We start from the raw sequence: 21,107 nt of genomic DNA on the forward strand, positions 1-21,107 counted from the left end.
CTTGGGGCGGACGGGCGGGGCGTTCTTCGTGTCGGGGAAAGTGCTGGGGGAACGGGGGAAGGGGGAAGTAGCGCGGGGGGTGTGAGAGGGGTGCATTCTGGGGGTTGGCTGGGGGATGAACTGTGGGTTGGGGGATGGGGGGGTGGGTGCTGGGGTTGTGGTGGTTGTTGATGATGATGATGGTGGTGGGATGGTGGTTGATGGTTGGGAGGTTGCTGGTGGTGGGGCTAGCGGGCTGGTTGGGGGGGACGGAAAGAAGGATGGGTTAGTTGTCATGTGTTGAGATGTGAGAGAAGAGTTAGGTTACGGAGGAACTCACTCGGCGGCGTCGAGCGGACCTTTGGTGGAGGAGCGAGGGCGGGTGGCTTTGGAGTTTGGCAGGTCAGGACCAGATGTCAAGTGACGGTGGCTGGACGTACCTTTGACGGCCGACCGGGTCCGTTTGTGGCCCTTGCCGTCTTCTGGTTGTGTCTGATCCATTGTAGTGTTTGGCAAGCGCCTGGTGGTACTGATAATGGAATGTTGGGAACGATTCGCAGTGTAAACCAGGGGACGGAACTGGAGTGAGGTTGAGAACGATGGGGCTGGTGGGGCAACTTGCCATGCCTCATGACAGCTGCGTCTGGCCGTCAGCACTGAAATCGGGCCGCCAAGACAAGATAATGGACACTGTAAAGTGAAATGCCTATCAGGTATCTTTTGAGGTTTATTAACTATCTTTCAAGGTATATCAACTATTTAGAAGGTGGAAGGTCTGCTAATACTTGTTTGAAAAGGCCTGTTAGCTATATTTTGAGGCCTATTAACTATCCTTTTTCAGGTCTATTGCTATCTTCCAACGTCCATTAACTATTTTCGAAAGCCTGTCAATTAGGTTCAAGTCTCGATAACCGTGTTTTGTCCACGACGTACATGGCAACTGCCACTGCCTACATTACCTATCAACCTGCCCTCCGTCGTCCGACAGCAACATGAGCCAGAGGATTTCTTGCACACCTGGCTCTTTCACAATCTTCCAACCTACCAACTTAGCCAGGCGTCACATTCATTCATCAAAACACATTCATTCATCAAAACATCATTACAAACAACTATTAGCGCCCATCGTCATGGATCACGATCGCCATGCTCGACGAGAGTGGAGTCACCGTTCGCGGGGTTACAAAATGGAGGGCCCTGTTTCCGGAATGATCGAAACTCTCGAAAGTGGAATAGGTGTCGTCAAAACGCACCATGTCGAGATGAAACGGAACCTCCACTCGGCTTTCGCCATCCATTCGTCTATACATCTAGCCGACCAGCGGGGCGGGTTCGATGAGCGTTGTCGAGACCCCGGCCTCCTCGACAAAATCATGACTCCACTGCCCATGGGCGCAGGCGACTTGTTCCCCGGGTGCTATGTATCAAAGCGTGCGTACGAGGAGTGGGATGTCGACGGCAAGGACACCATCACGATGCAACTTTGTTGCGAACAGCCCAATCACTTGGGTTTGCCACCGGAGGCTATCACAGCCAATTTGGCGGTTGAGCTGTCTCCTCCCGCACCGCCCAACAGAAAGGGAGCGAAGTGGGAAAGGCATCGATATGGGCAGGTTTGGTTCCGGTTCAGCCTGAGCATGGAGACCGACATCTTCAACATGGTGACCAAGAGTCTGGACTTGCCCGGGGAATTACGAGCCATCAGGAAACTTCTCGCCACCGCCGACCTGTTGGTGCAAGCAGCAGCTGAGAATACCATACATTGCAACTATGGGAACAGACCTTGGTAGTGCAAACCCGTCGTGGCGCCCTCTGGGGCATCTAGCAATGCGCCTGATGCCTTCGGCAGTAGAGCCGATGTCGTTTCCGCTGATACGGCTGCTGCCACTACAGCACTGGTGAACCTTCAAGGGGCTGGGGATCAAGAGGTGGCGAAGTTGACGGCCGAGAGGGACAAGTTCAGAAGTGATTGGGCGATGCTATCGACAGAGATACGAAACTTGAAAAATAATCTGGCCGTCGAAAAAAACAGCGCGGAGACGGCAGAGAAGAAGTTGGAGAAGGCAGAGAAGGGGCTGGAGAAGGTAGTTGAGGAGAGGGATAGGTTGAAGTCAAACTCCGAAAGGCAGGCCAAGCAAATCACAGCCCTGAATTATGCTCAAGTAAAACTCAGGAATGAGAACGCAAAACTCAAGGAGGAGCGGACAGAGGCGCAAAATACAAAGAAGAAGTTGGAAAGAGAAGCCAAAGACCTCAGAGGGAAGAACGCTGTCTTGGAGGAAGATCGGAAGGCCGAAGAGGACAGGCAGCAGAAGGCTCGTGAGGAGGAGGACATGAGGCAGAAGATGCTTGATGCCAGAGAACGGAGCTTTTGTGAATGGGAAAGGTTGCTCGAGCAGAGGGAAAGGTCACTGGCCGAGAAGGAATGGTCACTGGCCGAGAAGGAATGGTCACTGGCCGAGAGGGAAAGGTCACTGGCCGAGGGCGCGCCTCAGCCGCAGCAGGAGGCCCTTCAGAATGAGACTTCTCAAGCAGACAATAACACCATTCCGGAGAAGTCTTTCCGTCCGATTCCGGCATCTGACAATGCGGCAAGTGAAAGAAGGCAAAGTATTTGAGAAGGTGACTGTTGTTTTGGTTGGGAATGCTTGTGTCGATGATCTGTGGAGCAAGGATGGAAGGATTGGGTGGGTTATGGGGTAGCGATTGGAGATAGCGGATAATGAAGAATTTTTTGTTTGTTTGTTTATGTGAGTTGTTGTGCGATGTGAACAGAGCGAGGGGGGTGTTTATTTTGTCTAGTTATTACGTCTATCTAAATGACTTCGAGGATGGCCCCCCAAAAACAATAGTATCTATCATCACCGGGAAGAGAAGATTTCCAAAAGCAGGACACAGCCCAAAACCAGACGCCAGAATACCAAACACCAAACACCAAACACCAACGGCACCTCCGAAAATATCTATCAGTCCCTCATGAAAGGCACCGCCTCTTCCTCTTGTTCAGATCGAGATGAGCGTCGTCTAAAAGCTGCTGCAGTGAGCCCGTGTGGTGTCAGCCTGGAAGCAAGCCCCGTCTCCTTTGCACTGGGAGGAAAGCTCCCAGACGTTGGCCACGTTGCAGACGTAGATGGCGCCGTCGGGGGGCGGGGCGCCGAACTGGTTCCCGCAGGCGAGGTTGCCGGGTGTTGTGCACGAGGCTGCCAAGCTCAGGCGGACAAGAATGGCGATGAGGCAAGCCGTAAAGGGGTTTGAGAGCATTTTGAATATTGAGAAAGTTGATGATTAGAGTGAAGCTGGTGAATGGGGCAGTGGTTGTGTTTGCTGGGTATGCGGTTGGTTTTTTTTTTTTTAAAAAAAAAAAAAAAAAAAAAAGAGGGGGGAAGGATGGTGTTGATGGATGGCAACCGGGGGTGGGGGGAGGGAGATGGCTGATATATAGGGACATGCGAAGATTTGTTGTAGCTATTTATACGGTATCATCTTGTTCAGGTATATATTGGTTGTTTCTATCTCGAGAGACCACCGGTGAGACCAAGACGGACCGGTGTTAGGCCAAGCTCAATTACAATTCGGAAGTTTTGCGTTCACAAATGCAACTCCGATGGTGTGTTCCATACTCTTGAGGAGCAGTAAAGTGTACGACATTCAAGAGACGTTAGGAGGAAGCTGGAGGGAGGTCCGGTGTTACAAGACGGCACGGTCCATCAAAAATCGCCAAGATATATCTAAGCGGGCATAGAACCGATGGAAACCCGGATGGTGTGCCTGGGGAGGCAAAGTCAACGCCTCAAGGCCCATTATCAAGCCGGAAGCATCTTTCAACCGCCCCAAAAACACAGCTCGCAGGTCATGACATCTATTTAAGGAGTGTAAAGCTCTCAAGTGGGTATATAAGCGAACGTAAAAAACAGAGAGAGAGATGTAAAAAAGGACTGTCGTGGGGCCCGTTCCTGTGCCACCAAAAATGTCAAAGACGTGCCGTGATTCCGTAAAAAAAAAAAAGTCTATATATGCGCAACCAAAAATATCTAACCCTCCGCCGCGCTGCCCGAAAACAAAGAAGTAAAACAACCGATCAAAAACTCCAACAGTGGCGGGTCAAGTTAGTCCCGAGTGATGGTCCACTTTGTCGAGACGTGGATGGCCGAAGGTTCGGTTGGGGAGCCGACTTCTGGGTCAGGACGTGCTGCTGTTGACGTTGTCAGCTTGCGTTCAGAGCACCCGTCGTTGTTGCTGTCCGAGTCGCGGTCTTTGTCGTCCTCCTAATGGAAAATCAGTCAGCATCATTGTTGGGCTGGAGTCGATGGAAGATACAACAAACATACCAACTCGATCCAAGCATTGTAGTTGCCCTTGACTGATGGTAATGGCGTGGCCTTGCCGCTTCGTGCGCCTTGGCCTGTGCTGGGGTCGGCATAGCCAGAGTTGTCGGCGGACGACTTGTACTTCTTTCTCCACCGAGTGTAAAAGGGCCGGAGCATCGGAATGTTGATGCAGATGCCAGCAAGCATGAGTTCGATGCTGCAGAGCATAAAAGTGGTGAAGGAGGTGCCGGTGAAGTTGCCAACCATGTCGATGACAAAGATTTCACCAAAACGGACGAGGCCGATAACGACGCAACTGGACATGCAGTGTTAGACTGGGACAAACATTGGGCGAGGCAGGGAACGTTGCATACGCGAGTCCGATGGCAAAGCACGAAGCAACGGCAACCTTTTCTGTCGTCCTCATTTGCAGTGACCAAACCGTCCGCATGGGTAGGACGATGATCATGAGGTCAGTCAAGATGTTGGTCATGATGACACACTTCAGCACCAAGATTTGGTCCATGCATTTGCCGATACGCATCAGTGTCCACTGTTGCTCAATGGGGTCGCAGAGGAAGGTCAAGACAAAGGTGAAGATGATGGCCCAGGCTATGCAAATGCCCGAGACGATCCAGATCCAGACTTTGAGATGTACGGAAAAGGCGCGAAGGTAAAACCACAGCTGGCTCATCTTGAGGGCAAACAAGGCCCAGACGTAAACGATGGTGAAAATGAAGGTAATCTTCATCATGAACTCCAGGTTGTTCATGACTGTGACTTGTCAGTACAGCCGTCGATCGCTGGCAGTCTTGCATATGGGCTCACGTGTGGGAAATAGCGGGGAGTCTGGGACCATGTCGTGCCCTACACCAGAGGAAAAGACTGCAGCATTGAACCCGATGGTGGTTCCAGTAAGGCACTGTTCAATTTGCCCATGGTTAGAACCCGTCGGCCACGGCAGCATCCCCCCAAGAAGCACTCACAAAGGCAGCGACAGCCAGAACATCATCGAGTCCGAGCCCGATCCCCCTGTGTCGAGCAACCACCCTGCCGGCAACCACAAACCCAAAGACGACCCATAAAAAAGATATCGCAATCATGGCGTCCCGGGCCCGGTCGACCATGGGGATGTTTATCCTTTCGCCCATCGTTCCTGTGTGTCTGTCGTCGCCCTTCCTCTGAAGCCTCCTGTCAAAGAACCGCCTGTGAATCCAACAATCGCAATGGGGTATGGTAGGGACCGTCCGTGTCGTGCCGTAAAACAAACAAAGGAGCGTGACGAAGAGTTGATCTGAAGAGCAACCGTCTGTGCTAGGGCACGAGCCGTGGGATCAAAAAGTATTTTAAACGAGCGACACGAATGGCAAGGAGCAAGGAAAGTTTTCAAGTGCTCATCTGTGAGCAGTGATCAGCATTCTCCCCGGAGAGACGTTATGGGTGCTTCTTCTCAAACACAACCCCCGTCGCGATTTCCGGCTTCGGGTGGGAGGCGAAGGAAGAAGGCGTCAACGTTTTTTTCTTCTTGCGGTCATTCTGGAAGAGGCCATGACTGATACGGTGTTGCAGTGCATTTCCCTCCCAACAGGCTCCCCATCATCTCCGCCGACAGGGAGCTGTAATGAAGCTGGGCAGATCAAGGAGGCCGGAACGGCACCCGGACTAGCCTCCGGAGACGCGACAGTGCTTTTTGTTCTGGGCCCTTTCCTGCCGGTCGGTCACGGAAAGCAGGTAGGTAGCATATGGCCAATGCTGATGAGACAAAAGCTGATGTTGATGCCCCCGGGGCTCTCGGCCCAGTTCCGCGTGGAAAAGACCGGCGCTGGAGCGGTCGGTCTTGGTATTCTCTTGGCGGTGGGAAGAGCGGGCACTTGGAGCTTGATAGGTGGCTCTTTTTGCGCTGCTGATGGAGCTCGTTTCATGCACTCCCCTGCTTCTTGGTGGCATTTCCGGTTTTCGCTCAAAATGTCGTGGGCAAATTCCCTGACCAAAAATGCAAACTGTGGTTCGGCAGATGGAGCTGGGAACATGGCGGTAACACCAGAAAACGGCTGGCTTGGCGGTCGTCGAAGAATGTCCCGAGCGACTGGAACCGACACAATCCTTCAAGATCTTTGGCAGCGGCCGAACGTCACATGTTTCTCCTCTGCCGCATGCCCCATCACCAACAACCCAGCCGGTCGGGTTCGTGGATGGCGCCATGGGCAAATGAGAGAGAGGGTTGAACCGTGTGAAGAGTGAACACAAGTTTTTTTCCCACTGGGAACTTGGACAAAACAGCGGGGAGAGAAGGCCGGTGGAGAAAGCGGATTGGTCAGTTGCTCCACTCGGCAACACGGCCACTAAGTGCCGCTGCGACCCGCTGCACTAGTGCTGCTTGGCACATCCTTCGCCTCTCGGCGGTTACTACAAGGTTCACCTTTTGATTTTCATCAGCGGTCGAAGCTGCACCTCTCGACGGATACGGCAACGGCCACTTTTTCTCATATCAATCATCTCGCGCTCTTCGCTGCCGTTTTGCCATCCTGGTCCCGCTGATCCGGACAGGACAACTGATCGTCAGGGTCCAGACATCTGAGACACTCTCCAAGTTGCCAAACCTGAAAGACGCCGAAAGTTCAACCGCCACCAAAAGCATCGTGAGTCCCACCTCACGATACAACATTTTAACCAAGTTGCCCCTCACCTCGCTTCGGCTTTGCAGCAGCACGCATTCAGGGGCACGACGTGCCAGGCTCACCTCACCTCCCCTTCACTCCCATTTCCTCGGAACTCCCTGTCACCCCAGCCAGAAACCATGCTGACAGCCCACACCCTTCAGCCTCGTCCAATCTTGTCATTGAAAACCATCTTTCCGTCACCATTGCTCTCGCCAGCAACACCATCATGGTTGTCCTGGTGTTTCTGCCGGCCACGATGGCGGAATATGCTATTCACGTGGAGGCGGCCTTTACGTGACAAGCCATGTCACAGAACAACTATTGAACCCCAGTGCCAGCGAGGTGGTCGTGATCGACAGCCCAGGCAGAACCGGAGGAGACTCCTGCCCGGTTTTCTCGGAGTCTCTTCCCGCATCCGGTTTAACCAAGTGGGCCACCACTTTGCTAAATATGCTATGCCAGTTAACAGCACATAACTCACCACTCTCACCTCCACGTCGCCGTCAGTCTCCAAGATGGCGGGTCTCGTGTGCTTTTTCGGTCTAGCAACTGATGAGAAAGCGGAGTCGCGGTGAGGGATGTAAGACCTAGTGTGGTGATAGGGAGTAACTGTCGGTTTTCAAAGTGGCATGCATGGAGCCCTGATGAGGAGATCCCTCCCTTTTCCAGCTCCCCAGGACGCTTTCCTCTCTTCTTATTTCTCCTGGGTTCTTCTTTGATTCTCCAAACTGCCGTGCCCCAGCTCGGCAGATGGATGACGGGATTCCTACGACATCAACCATGGAGTCGAAACATATGTCGGGCATTTTGAGTGCTGACGGCCTCAAGTCGGCCATCACCCTCACCTCCGTTTTGTCAGTGGTTGGCGTTTGGCTCGGTTACCGCATCCTTGTTTGCCTGTACAACATCTCGCCCTTCCATCCTCTCTCCCGCTTCCCCGGACCCAAGATCGCGGCTGCCAGTTACGCGTATGAAGCCTACCATGACTGGATTCGCGGGGGAAGATACGGCCCCAAGATTCAGGAGATGCATAAGCGCTATGGTAAGTCGGATAAACAAGCCTCCCAAAAAGAAACAACACTCGCTTACCAGAGCACCCTACGTCCAGGCCCAATCGTGAGAATCAACCCGGATGAGCTTCACTGTTCCGACCCCTACTTCACCGATGAGATCTATGCCGGTCCTGGACGCATCAGAGACAAATGGCAGCATCAGCTCAACACGGGTGGCGCCGGCCCTGTTTCCGTGACGGGCTTCTCGACTGTTCCCCACGAGCTTCACCGTTCGCGTAAGGGTGCCCTGTCCAAGTTCTTTTCCCGCCAGCAGATGTTCAAGCTCGAGGGGGAGGTGCTCGACTTCTGCCACTTGACGATTGACAAGATGCTCCGCTGGTCTGGGAAGGAGGCTTTTGACATCAAGGAGGCCTTCAACTGCTTTACCGCCGATGTCATTTCCCAGTATGCTTTTGGCGAATCCATGGGCTTCATCGCTCAAGAACAATGGGAGCCCAATCTTGCGACATGGACCGGCTCCTTCATGAAGAGTGCTTATCTGATGAGGCACAACGCCCTGGTCCGCAAGATGACGAACGTGATGCCCCTCGTGGCTGACTATTTGGGCGAGGATATCAAGAACGTGATGCACCAGATGGGCACTGTCATCCCTGGCTACATCAAGGCGTCTCTGGATGACCCCAACGGCGGCCGTGTGTTTGCTGAGCTTGTCAAGTCTAAGGCTCTCCCTGCGGAGGAGATGACTATGTATCGTCTCTCTGGTGAGGGGTTCAACTTTTTGCTTGCCGGTACCGAGACCACCGCGGTAAGTTCATGTCCCCTGGCTTCTACCTGCCCTGTCCGCTAACATGGTTCAAGGCCACCCTGTCCGTCATCACATTTTGGCTTCTCCAACAACCCGAAACCTACAGAAAACTGATGGACGACCTCCAAGGTCTGACACCGACCAACATCAAGTGGGCCGAGCTCGAACAGCGCCCGTACCTCTGGGCCATTGTCCACGAATCCCTCCGCATGATGCCCGGTGTCTCGCACAGATCTGCCAGAATCGCCCGTACCGAGGACCTGGTGTACCGCACCCGGGATGGCAAGACTGAATGGGTCATCCCCAGAGGCACTCCCATCGGCATGACCAGCATGATCAACCACTTCAACGAGGAGCTCTTCCCCAACCCACACTCCTTCTCCCCGGAGCGGTGGTTGATTGACGGAAAGCCAAACTACAAGCTGCAGAAGTTCTTGATTGCCTTTGGCAAGGGCAGCCGGTCGTGCATTGGTGAGAGCTTGGCCTACTGCGAGGTGTATCTCATGACTGCCCTGATCGCCATGCGCATCATTCCAAGGGCCAAGCTCGTCAACACCACGTATGAGGACAACCTCAAGTACGATCATGATTGCATTGTGCCTCATTCCAGAAACGGTCCTGTCACTGTCCATGTGCGGATCCAGTAGGGGTTGGACACATGAGGAGACAGAAGAAGAGGTAGAGAGAGGCAAGAGTACACGACGTGTTGTCAAGGGGGACGCATCCATGCGCTGGTCACATGGCGAGGGAGCGCATATATCGGCCAAATATATCAGCCAAACACACGGGGGCCGATAGGTAAACAGCATAGCACGATCTACAATAATTTACAAATCATCCCAAAGTCAAGTCGGAATACATCGGCAAGCAGCAGAGAGGAGATAGCCGAGCTGCCCCAGTGGTCCGGGCCTGACTCGGAATTGCCTCGGGACATGTCTGCACGTGCGATGCAATGCCAAACCTTATAGGTCTCTGCACGGCCATGACGGCCTAGGCTCTGTTGGATCTTTCCGCTTCCCCTCTTCGTCCTCTTGTTGATTCCAGCCATCTCATTGCCACACTCGCCAGAGCCAAGCCGGCCATCGTGTTTTCCCGGCAAACGTCCATCTGAATCAACAATCTATTTTCCATTTGACGCAGATAATGCTAGAAAGCAATACGCATTCGAATACAATCGTCACCACCATCAGACTGGACTTCCGGCGACGCCACACCCCTCCCCCCTCCCTCTTCCCCCCGTGGCCGCCTTAGGTATCACGGGGCCAGCATTTAAGGGGGGCCCCGAGCAACTTGCTACACATCGTGAGATGTCACGAAAGAAGATCCCACCTGTAAACAACACAACAACTTTTATCTTTGTTCGATAATGGCAGTATCGTGTCCACAATGGGAACACTTGTTCCTCCCTGGTACAAACCAGATCCACCCAGCGAGCACTCGCTGGACCTCGCCAGCTTCCTCTGGGGAGCCTCGACAGCCATCGCATGCTTCAGCTTTGCCAAGGCTGTCCGCCAGACCAGGCGGTCATGGCTTCATACCCACAAGGTCAACGCCTACATTGTCATGGTGTGGCTGGAGTGGACTGCTTGCGTGATCATGTCGGTCGTCAGCTGGTTGTTCCTCATTGGGATCATCCCGGTGAGCTTTTGGATCTTCTTTGGTCTTCGTAAGTGGCCTTGCTTATCCGTCGACCACAAAGGTTTTCTGGCTGATGGAATATTTGCAGTCGTTCTCTGGGTAGTTCAGGTACGTCCTCCCCTTGACGTATTCCTCCTGTGAGCCGCCATCTTCTTTCCCCGTCACCACCCACCCCCCAGCATCACCATCCTCACTAACACCCAACCCCCACCTCACAGATCCAATGCCTTTCCCAAATCCTCTGCAACCGTCTCTCCCTCCTCTTCTTCAACCCCGACGACGCCCGGCGCCTCAAACTCGGCGTTGGCCTCGCCGTCGGCATGATCAACATCAGCGTCTTTTGCATCTGGCTCCCCGCTCGCCTCCAGATCAGCGAGACGTTCATCAACCTCAACAACATCTGGGACAGGGTTGAAAAGGCCCTCTTCCTGATCATCGACTGCTGCCTCAACATCTACTTCATGTACATGGTCCGCACAAAGCTGATCGCCAACGGACTGAAGAAGTACGAGCTGGTGTACAAGTTCAACCTGTCCATGATGGTCGTGTCGCTGTTGCTGGATGTGGGTATCATTGCTCTGATGTCATGGGAGGATGATGCTGTGTACGCCCTCCCCCCCCCTGTTTCCCCCAACAACCAAAAGGCTAACGTTTTTTCGTCCCCAACAGATACATGCAAGCACACCCCCTCGTCTACCTCGCTAAACTCTGCGTTGAAATGAACCTAGCCGAGCTACTAGGTAAAGTCATCCAGAAGTCCCGCGAGCGTCGCACCACCCCGTTTCTCCGAACCCACATCGGTAATATCACCTCGCCGTTGACACGAACGACAACAGCAGCCACTGCTACCACGACAGCCAATACGATGCCCACGTCAATACTACCCGACGGGAACATCTTTGGGGGGTGCCCGCACTTTCGGCATCTTCCAGGTTGCAACTGGGATAACAACAACAACAACAACAACAACGATGCGAGACTGTTTCACCGAAATTGGAACCTCAATATGACTGGGTCTGCTGGGCATAGGGAAGGGAGTTATACCGGGGGGGAGTTGTATAATTATTTTGCGCATGGGGGACCGGGGGAAAGGAGGAGGACGACGGGGGATATTTTGGATGATGCGGCGGGTTTGTGGAGCAGTGGGGAGGATACTCCGGTGGTGAGCCCCCGGGTGGAGAGGAATATTGAGGCGGAGGGGGGGTTGGGGAGTTTGGGGAGAAATAATCAGGAGCGGAGAGATGATAAGGGTAGTGAGACCAACAGAGCTCGGGGCAGGAAGGGGGGTGTTGAGAGGCCCACCGGGTCCAGGAAACCTAGCGCTGGGTCGAGCACGCTTGTCCAGCAGGAGAGTGGCAGTGGGAGTGGTAGTCGTGGGAGTAGTATCAGGAAGGAGGGGAGGGATAAGAGGGAGGGGGAGGACCATAGGAGGAGTAGGCATGATAGGTAACAGTGGGGGGGCCGGGAGGGGTGGGGGGTTTGTCATAGTATTCCATGTCATGATACCAGATACCAGATTTGCTTTTGAAAGAGGTCAATCTAAGTTTTATCAGGCTGTTCTCTAATCTGATGCAATCATGGTTGCTATGCTGGCCTGGGGTTCAGTCAGTGGCCTGTGGGTTTGGGTGTGGCAGTGGGACTCACGGAGATTCAGGGGTTCAGGGGTTCATGCATAAAAGGTGGCCATTTTACTCGCACTCTACCTTGGACAAATCATTGACTTTTTATTCTTTACTTTTAGTGCCTCACACCCGTACAGGCCTATTTTGCCCCTCTTATCAGGGCAATCCTGTGCCTATTATGTGGCCTGCGAGCCCATAGTGTCCATGTCCCGTCTTCCGTGGAGAGCGGCCTGCGAGCGAGTCACTGTCACGGAAAGGACGCTTTCAAAGCCCCGGTGAGGGCTTAGTTGTAGTATTTTGTGTGTTTTTCCCACCGTTTAAATGTTTCATAAAGAATGGGAAGGTTGTGATAAAAAAGGGATGGATATGATGACTGACCATGGCCTCACAGGGTGTTTAGTGGAAGGATCTCTGGTTTATTTTGCCTGCCTGGCATGAGTCGCGCCATTACGAGCCTTTTCCAGTAGCATCACCGGCATTCCATCGGGCCCCCAGCCCGTCCAGAAGTCACCTATCTACGCATTGGTTGACTCTCGACTACAGGGTCAAATGTCGGAAACTACCTGGTCTATCTTGCATTCTAGGATTTTGTGGTGCCACAGAAGGTTGAAAAGGCCCCGTAGCAAAAACGACGGTCCCAGCAAAGTCCTCCTGTAACTAAAGTGGGTAACAAATTCGCAATATAAACAGTCTCAAGCCCCCTCACAACTGAAAAAGACAATAAGCCAACAAGGTCAATAGAATCAAGTTTCTAGTCACACTTTTATAAGAGGCAAAGAAAGAAAGCCCATAGTCATGTATCTCAAGCCACACAAATTTCTAAATTCAACAGAGCACAAGCAAGCTGAGCTAGCTAGCTAGATAGATAGATAGATAGGCAATCCAAAGTTCAACTCAATCAAAAACCACCCCTTGCGTCCAGGAGCAGTCAAAGTTCCATCTCTTTTCTTTTTTTAAAGAAACAAACAATGCTATTTCTGTCATTCTTCCAATTTCCAATCATCCCCAAAGAATCGAAAGTTGGGTAACGCAAAAGTATCAATCATCGTCAGACAATAACCCCTTTTCTCTCTTTCACAAGTTCCATTTCCTTCACTGATGCTTCTGCCTGGTCTTAGAAGACAAAATCTTCACACCCCCTGTGTTGATTTAAGCGGGAGTAGGGCGAGGGACGCGGGTGAAGCTCTTGGTGGGGAGGGGGGGAAGGGGGCGAGCGCTGCGGGTGGCGGTCGGCTTGGGGGGAGTCACTGGCTTGGTGGGCTTGGGGGGAGTCACTGGCTTGGTGGGCTTGGGGGGAGTCACTGGCTTGGTTGGCTTGGGAGGAGTGACGGGCTTCGTTGGCTTAGGGGGAGTGACGGGCTTCGTTGGCTTGGGAGGGGTCACTGGCTTGGTGGGCTTGGGAGGGGTCACTGGCTTGGTGGGCTTGGGAGGGGTCACTGGCTTGGTGGGCTTGGGGGGAGTGACCGGTTTGGTAGGCTTGGGGGGAGTGACTGGCTTGGTGGGCTTGGGGGGCTCCTCACGGGCAGCCTTGGTCCTGGTCAATGTTGGGCGAGGCGGGCGAGCGGTGCGGCTGATGGTCAAGACGGGGGGCTTGGTTGGCTTGGGCGGGAGCACAACCGAGCGAGTTGGCTTGGGTGGGAGCACAACGGAGAGAGTCGGCTTGGGGGGAAGGACGACAGACTTGGTTGGCTTAGGAGGAAGGACGACAGACTTGGTTGGCTTGGGAGGGGTGACAGGCTTGGTAGGCTTGGGGGGAGTGACAGGCTTGGTAGGCTTGGGGGGAGTCACTGGCTTAGTCGGCTTGGGAGGGAGGACCGGCTTCGTGGGCTTGGGAGGAGTCACGGGCTTGGTTGGCTTGGGGGGCACAACAGCGGACTTGGTCGGCTTGGGGGGGGGAGGGCGGACGGAGCGGGTAGGCTTGGGCTCATCGCGAGCAGCCTTGGACTTGGTGAGCTTGGGGGGGAGGACCGGCTTGGTGGGCTTGGGAGGAAGGACCGGCTTAGTCGGCTTAGGAGGGAGGACTGGCTTGGTCGGCTTGGGAGGAGCAACGCTCTTGGTCGGCTTCGGGGGAGGCGGCTTGACCGACTTGGTAGGCTTGGGCGGGAGAACCACGGACCTGGTAGGCTTGGGCGGAAGAACCACAGACTTGGTCGGCTTAACGGGAGGAACGAAGCCTGTGGGACGGCCAGTCGGGCGGGGGGGACGAGTAGCCACAAGGTCGACATCGGCATCAGCCACAGGCAGGGCAATGGCCTGCTGAATGGCCGCAGCCGCAGCGAGGAGGGTGATGAGAATGCGAGTCATCGTGAAATCTGTCTTGAGAGGGCTGTTCCCAGAAGCTGAAACTTACTACCCAAGTGCCGAAGAAGATGATGAGCCTGTCGAGAAGAGAAGCCGCTTCTAACCTGCACCGTCCACCACGTTTATATACTCACCGTGAGACCTCATCGACGCTTCCCATGCGCAATCACGATGCAACGATGTCGCCACAATCGTCGAGAAGCTCGTCCATGTCTGGCCGCGACTGAGCCAAGGATGCCGATATTGAGATTGCAACCCAGAGGACAGGACTTTTGACCATCTGGTGAATCACCTCACTGGCTCCCCCTGGTTGTAGTTCGACGTCCGGGCAGCGCAACGTTGAGGCGGTTGAATAGAGCGCGGTACAAATTAAAGGGCAAGCATCAATATAGTCGGAACTCAGCATACAGCATCTGCAGCAGCAATAACGGTGAGCAGCACAATTTGTGGCTCACAACGCGTAACGTCGTCCCCGGTAAATGTCGAAATCGGGGCGCACTCGTACCCATTTTCCCGCCCAACGGGAGAGTGGCGCTTAGCCGCAAACATGAGGTAAACATGTCGTGATCGACCTGCGAATATCGTCAGTTGAAATAACCGGATGGTGCAGATTTGTATAGACAGCTGATTGCCTTTCTTAGAATTGTACAGTTCCGCCAACCCGGTCAACCGCATGCGGGCCGAGTACCCAAGCCACAAAGCCCAGAGTTGCGGCTTTCATCAGACAAACATCGACATCAGACACTTCTCGACATCTTTCTTCCTCAGATTTTTTGATGTCCGATCTCAGCTGATTCAGGGGTATCGGCAGGTGTGGTCTTGGCATGCTCTTTAGCCTCACTAAGTGCCGGTAAGGCGATGACACCGATGCTTGTTGTGTGCTCGGAGCGATCTAGACTGCGATGGGTTTGTGGGGGGATAGTGCAACCACGGAGAAATGAGGTCGACGTAAGCTTCATAAGCTTATCCGGGACCTACATGACGAGCACTGGGTGGACGACAAGGTTGCAAAAGGCCTGGGGAGCGCACCCAACGGGACCAGCAGCTTGCATCATTCTCCACCCGGATCTTGTTGATTGGGATCGCCAGGGTGCCGTCGAGGTGGTGGATGGTCATACAATCAAGCGTGGTACAGTCGTAGAAGAACTCGGAGGCTGTTTACCCGCGAGCGCTAGGACAGAAACAGCTCCGTGACTGCCAATGTGGTCAATGTAGCCAAAGATGGTTGAGCACAACTCTGAGCGGATTGTCACCCGTTGGCGTCGTCATCACCACAACCTCTTCTGATCTAGCTCGAGAGAAACGGAATCTGCCGCTTTGGCGGGACAGGGTTAGCTCAGACTTTCCCCATGTTTTCGCTTCCTCTCGTCCAAGCAAGCTGTTGAATGCTACGCTGGTGGTGGTGTTTGGCTGTACTCCAGATATCGCTTCACACACGCTTCCAGTTAGCGAGAGGCGGGATCAGGGGTAAAGTCAACGGGGTCTCACCGAGGCTAAAATGGCGAGAATGCGGGGGGTGCAGCCAAAGCGAAGAAAAACGTTTCGGAATGGGGGTGGCTGCCCACATCCCGTCCGGAGGGCGGTTATCATGTCCGAGAAGAGATATGAGCAGGAGCAAAAGACGGGTCGAGCGGTGCGGACCCAGATCCGTACAGTGTTGGTTCGAGTTGGGGAACGGAACCCCTGGTTGGGGATAAGTTGGGTGCAATTCTGCGCCAAGTGGGAAAACGCCCTGGTTGCTACTACCATAGCTGTCCCTCCAATCGAGAGAGCCGAAAGTTCGAGAAGCGGGAGCTGGGAGTGACGAGAGAGCACCATGTGGAGGTTGTCGAATCGATGTGCCTGTCGAGCGTCATGTCAGAATTGGAAGAGGGTGTGAAGCAATCTGGCATCTATGCCCGATAACGGCAGGGGTAATGGTTGTCCAAGCTTGGACTTGACTCCTGAAGGCTTGATGGGTGAGAATGAGTTCCTTGCCTTCAAGTCAGTAACCCTAGAGGCTTGCAAGAAAAAGAAACCAGAAGGGTGAGAGATGGACAAGAAAAGCAATGAGGAGAACGGTCCGAGTGGCCCCAGGCGCACGAATTGCGGAGAATAGTGCAGACGATGAGCAAGTTGGAGCAGTGATGGTGTTACGTCTGAGTCTTGTCCCAAGGATCATGGTTCAAGACTTCGGAGAGGAAGGCACCGGATTGGTTCACGGCACTCAGACACGGTACGTGCTTGCCGTTCTGGTAGGATGATGCCAGGCCGGCTAGAGCTAGCCTGCAGGTGATGCTTTCCTTCCTGGTTTGAAGACAACTGCAAAGAGCTTGATGGGAATGCTTGCAAAGATAGCCAGCCAAATTCCCGTGTTGAACACTGTTGACAGAGGTGCAATCAGTACATTAATTATTAACGGGAATTGTCTTACCTGGGCCAACTTCCCAGTTCCCACACTCTGTGGATGTTCAGACCAGAACTTCTAAAGTATCCTACAGTTTCGTATTATGCCCCAAGTCTGTCCACACATCTAGTCCAACCCATTGTTCAGCCGCGCGTAGTGACCAAACGCGCTGCCCTCCTTTGGGGAATCGGTTGAGATCCGCGCAGTCGCCGCAGCTACACCTTACAGGACCGTGGCCGGAATAGGCCTCTGCAACGCTGGGCTCCTTTCCGACCTGCTTCTCCAGGTATGCTTCCAAAACGGCAAGCGCAAGCTCTTGGTAGCGGGGGAGTAGAGAGGGAAACGTTGGCTGCCTCTAGCGTAGATATGAGTTGGCGGACGAAGGGGAGCCAGAGGTAATGGGATTCGGCAGGCGGGACCTGGGCAGTGTTGGCGACAATCTTGGGGGAAAAGCGCATGGCTAGGTCGTCCCAGTTGAGTTCGATGCACCGGGCCAGGCACTCGGCCAAGAGATTGGGTGTGATGTAGGTCTCAGGATTCTGATGTGGTCCGTCCCGAATGGGCCTCATTTGGTAGTACGGATAGCCGTTACTGCGACTCTTTGAAGCATTGCGGAACTCGGCCTCTGCTGTTTCTACGGTCTGGAGCTTGGTGAGTGACATCGTATCGAACACGGACTTGAGCAGCAGCAGCTTGCAAATCTCCAAGCTCGCAGTCTTATGAAAGACGCCTTCGTTTGCTAGTTCAATGATTCTCATAACAGCAGCCGCAGCAAATGGTGTCAAGGAGGCTTGTTTTTCGATGACTGGGGTCAATCCAAGTATGAAGTCAGCCCGCGTGTCAGACCACGCGTGAAAGAATTATGCCTTGCCTTGTCTTCAAATAGTCAAAATCATGAAATTCCTTGATCATGGTGACAATGGCAGTCCCGGTCGACGCCATGACATTAGCCCCTAGGCAAGCTTCCAAGGCAGCAGGAACGACTTCATTGGCGGCCCATTGTCTAATCTGAGGATTGAATGAAGCATTGCTCGGCCGACCAAGCACTGTCAACAGTTGCATCCGAACAGCCGCTGGATGAGGCGAGATATACTGGGTGAGACTGGATAGTGTCAGCATTTGAACCGGGCATACTTTGAATAAACGTATACCTATCCTTGAATCTGTGTAAAATCAAACGAGTCCTCGGCTGCAGCCTTCTTGACGAGATCAAATAATGGCGTCCCGAGATTGAACCCGGCCTTGGTCCCGACCCAACCCTTGGACCGGCCAAACAGTTCGTACTCCCGGTTACTGCAGAACAGCCGCCAAGAACTTCAATGCAGTCTCTTCGTTGAAATCCCGCGTATCAGACTGCAAGATGTAGCCATATGGGTCCGGTTTGGCTGCCCATGCAAGCTGTGCGAGGGTGCGAACAATTTTCATTGTCGACTCGCGCACGTCTGGGTTGGAGCACTTCTCAAGGTAGCGTGGCAGAAGACCCTGTGCCTCTTTTTTTTGGACGTGCCTGTGATCAGGAACTGGTCGACCTCGTCGTTGGGAACAATGACGGCAACCTATCCCAGAGGATTAGTCGGACGGGCAATCGGAAGACAAGAGGAAAAACAAACCGCCAAGCGATACCAGTGTGACGCGGAGACTCCCTAAGGAAACATGATATGTCAGTTCAGTAGATACAAAGAAGACAAGACATGTGACATACCTCGTTGCCTGTGGACCCCCGAGTAATCTTCCTCCCCACGTGCGATATTCTCGAAAGGGTCTTCGTAATCCTGAACCAAGTTCTTGTCCAGGTCACCGTCTTCAATCTCCATGTTCTCGCGCAGCGTGTTTCCACCGGTCGTAGCGAGCTTCTTGATCTTGAACCTCGGGTCTATCATGTCAACCAATTCGTGCCAGCCTTCACCGTCACCTTCGTCGTCATCCTCGTCGGTCGACTCATATCTACCCCAACCTCTTCTACTACGGCGGTCGTATCGGTCGTAGTAGCCGCCACCGTCATAGCCGCACCCTCCATGTTGCCATTTTTCAATCACACCAAATAACAAGGTCGCATTGAGACTGTCGCATACATCCTCCAAGCAACGCATTCGGGTGACATCAGCGCCTTTCAGGCTGTGAAGCGAGGTTGGCCTCAGTGTATGTGTGGTGCAGCATGTAATACAGACGGTCAGCTTCCTTGTCATCGCTGCTCGGGCCCCGGGAGTCCAGCCAAGCACGCAGTGCATCTCGAACACCATACAGTCCCGGTGCATTCATGGCAGCCGATGGGCGGTTGACCTGAGGGGAAATGCCAAGGTTGTACGTCAAGCCCCAGCGGATGCCCGACGTGACAGGCAAGACCTCGTGTGTGCCATCGGAAAACCAGCATGCCATCGACGGTTGGACTTCTGACGTCTTGAACATCTTGGTAACATCCCTTTGCTTCACAACGAGGTCGCCACCTTGGTGCTCAGACGGAAGACAGATGACAAGAGCACCAAACATTCCCGGGATCTTCTCAGTACTGTAACCCCATGTTGGTAATCAGAAAGGTCATCAGAGGGTACCATCGGGGACAAACTCAGTGTGAGGCTTGAACATGGCACCCTTCTCGTAGATCAACACCTTGTACAGTTCGGCCCTCACGGGAGCAGTAATTCCCAGCTGCTGAGCGACTAGCTTGCAAGCAGCGCTGATGGTCGACTCCCACTGTGGGTGAAGCTCCAATTGGGCTGCATCCAGCACCCATGTGCTGCGAACCGAGGTGTCGACAAAGGCCTCGGTGCCTTTGCCATAGGGGGCTTGACGTGCCTTTTCAATCAGTTGTTGGGCACTGTCTTCCCCCAGAGGAAGGGCGACATGGCCAACATCGCGAACTGATATCGGGTAGAGGCTGGACTCGGTTAATTTGGCGAATGCCGCGAAGCTTCCGGCAGCCTTGATTCGATCCAATGCGTCGCAGAGCCCGTTCTTGATCTCGTCCAAAGGGGACTCGGACGGCGCAGGCGCGTCCGTAGTGCGATGAAATGATGCCACAAAGACGAGTTGTCCCGCTATAGGGTTGAAGTGGGCGAACATACAGACTGTCATTTCCAGGGAAATCCGATGCAGATTTCGGAAGACATACTGCCAAAAACTGAGGAAGATTTCTCTCCCTATCTTCTACATTCACACCCCTCAGTCTTCCAATGAATCTGAAGCATGTAAGCGCCGACAGAAAAACAAAATTGAAAATAAAACGGGTGGTAAAAAGTACAGGTACTTCGGTAGATCGAGCTTGTATTGTCAGGCTTAGGCGAAATGAGCATGAAGCATAACTTTTGCATATCTGGACATTTACCACTCCGATCTCTGAAGCTGAAATCATGATCATCTGTGTGCCATCGTAAAGATGCATTTTGCTGAGGATTCAGCTGAACGACTGGATTACGCTTCGATGTCCGTGCGCGTTTGTGCTGGCCTAGCGACTGACGTCGCTGTAATGGGACATCTTCATGTATGCCAGCGAAACACCGCCAATTTCGATGCTTCCAGTATGCGCAGTTGGCGCCAGCGCCAGCAAAATGCCTGATGTGCGGGATTGGCGATCTGGGCAGGACAGCACCTCGACCCTCGGAGACAGCAACAACAACCACCTTTGAGCTGCAACAATCGAACCCACTGAGGTTCGCGCTACGTATCTCAACAATTACTCGCGGTAGGTACTTCTTATCTATGTCTGAGAGCTTATCCTGGTTTCAGCTACTGATCTGTTGAGCCTACTAGTTTCGTCCATCCCCCCGGCCCACCTGCTCGCCTTTTCCCGCTGTCGGACAGTCATACGAGTAGCTACGAGAGCTGAGCTCGGCGGTTTTTCGACAATGCGCCTCCTGGAATGCAACAATACCGGCGATTTCAGTTTAACTCGTAACATTCCCAACGACCAGGTCCCACGGTATACGATACTTTCGCACACATAGGGCGACGAAAGAGGTTCTCTTCAGGGATATAACGGACGGGGTATATATAAAAGTAAAGCAGGCTGCGCTAAAATTAGGTTTTGCGGAGATCAAGCCGAACGCAATAGGCTAAAATTCTTCTAGGTCGACACATACTATATCGATAAATCCGACAGCATCGAAGTTCAGCATACCCTTAACTCCATATTTCAGTGGTACCGCAATATAATTAAATACTATATTTATCTTACAAACGTCTCAACCTGCTAGTAGGACGCCGACAGTAATCCTGGCTAGGAATTGACCTTTCGAAACTCTAGGTGGTTCACTCGTGGATGGACCCTCTAAGAACTCATTGCTTTAGTAATTATAGAATTCTTCTCTAAAGAGGGCGAGTGTCTAAGAAATAAGAATTCTTTAGAATAATAAATCTACGATATAACCAAGATTCCCCTAGGAGCTCTCTAAAGCAATAT

General features: G+C 53.2%; 6 protein-coding genes across 6 annotated transcripts, besides 5 other annotated features; 3 read left to right on the top strand and 3 right to left on the bottom strand.

Annotated features, from left to right (window-relative positions):
* Positions 1-971: 971 nt before the first annotated feature.
* On the top strand, positions 972-2,597 carry PODANS_6_6930 (uncharacterized protein; the record flags this gene model as incomplete). The annotated part of the gene is made up of 2 exons (XM_001910568.1): positions 972-1,640; positions 1,770-2,597. The coding sequence occupies 2 exons, from the start codon at positions 972-974 to the stop codon at positions 2,595-2,597; spliced, it is 1,497 nt and encodes a 498-aa protein (XP_001910603.1).
* A 1,147-nt stretch (positions 2,598-3,744) lies between these two features.
* Positions 3,745-3,881: a repeat region (rgion duplique sur le chromosome 3).
* A 204-nt stretch (positions 3,882-4,085) lies between these two features.
* On the bottom strand, positions 4,086-5,058 carry PODANS_6_6935 (uncharacterized protein; the record flags this gene model as incomplete). Its single annotated transcript, XM_001910569.1, has 3 exons — positions 4,086-4,244; positions 4,308-4,602; positions 4,661-5,058. The coding sequence occupies 3 exons, from the start codon at positions 5,056-5,058 to the stop codon at positions 4,086-4,088; spliced, it is 852 nt and encodes a 283-aa protein (XP_001910604.1).
* Positions 5,059-7,726: 2,668 nt separating this feature from the next.
* PODANS_6_6940 (uncharacterized protein) lies at positions 7,727-9,411 on the top strand (the record flags this gene model as incomplete). The annotated part of the gene is made up of 2 exons (XM_001910570.1): positions 7,727-8,764; positions 8,917-9,411. 2 exons carry the CDS (start codon positions 7,727-7,729, stop codon positions 9,409-9,411), a joined length of 1,533 nt encoding a protein of 510 aa, XP_001910605.1.
* Positions 9,412-10,150: 739 nt separating this feature from the next.
* Positions 10,151-11,124, top strand: PODANS_6_6950 (uncharacterized protein; the record flags this gene model as incomplete). Its single annotated transcript, XM_001910571.1, has 2 exons — positions 10,151-10,510; positions 10,621-11,124. 2 exons carry the CDS (start codon positions 10,151-10,153, stop codon positions 11,122-11,124), a joined length of 864 nt encoding a protein of 287 aa, XP_001910606.1.
* A 1,047-nt stretch (positions 11,125-12,171) lies between these two features.
* Positions 12,172-12,232: a long terminal repeat (LTR grenouille).
* A 941-nt stretch (positions 12,233-13,173) lies between these two features.
* Positions 13,174-14,328, bottom strand: PODANS_6_6955 (uncharacterized protein; the record flags this gene model as incomplete). The annotated part of the gene is made up of 1 exon (XM_001910572.1): positions 13,174-14,328. One exon carries the CDS (start codon positions 14,326-14,328, stop codon positions 13,174-13,176), a length of 1,155 nt encoding a protein of 384 aa, XP_001910607.1.
* Positions 13,185-14,355: a sequence feature (squence avec rptitions).
* Positions 14,356-18,372: 4,017 nt separating this feature from the next.
* On the bottom strand, positions 18,373-19,783 carry PODANS_6_6960 (uncharacterized protein; the record flags this gene model as incomplete). Its single annotated transcript, XM_001910573.1, has 3 exons — positions 18,373-18,889; positions 18,954-19,217; positions 19,404-19,783. 3 exons carry the CDS (start codon positions 19,781-19,783, stop codon positions 18,373-18,375), a joined length of 1,161 nt encoding a protein of 386 aa, XP_001910608.1.
* Positions 19,773-20,152: a long terminal repeat (LTR amolops).
* A 96-nt stretch (positions 20,153-20,248) lies between these two features.
* Positions 20,249-21,107: part of a repeat region (het repeat) that runs on past the window's edge.

The sequence above is a fragment of the Podospora anserina genome, chromosome 6, assembly GCF_000226545.1.
Source record: "Podospora anserina S mat+ genomic DNA chromosome 6, supercontig 2".
Taxonomy (NCBI): domain Eukaryota; kingdom Fungi; phylum Ascomycota; class Sordariomycetes; order Sordariales; family Podosporaceae; genus Podospora; species Podospora anserina.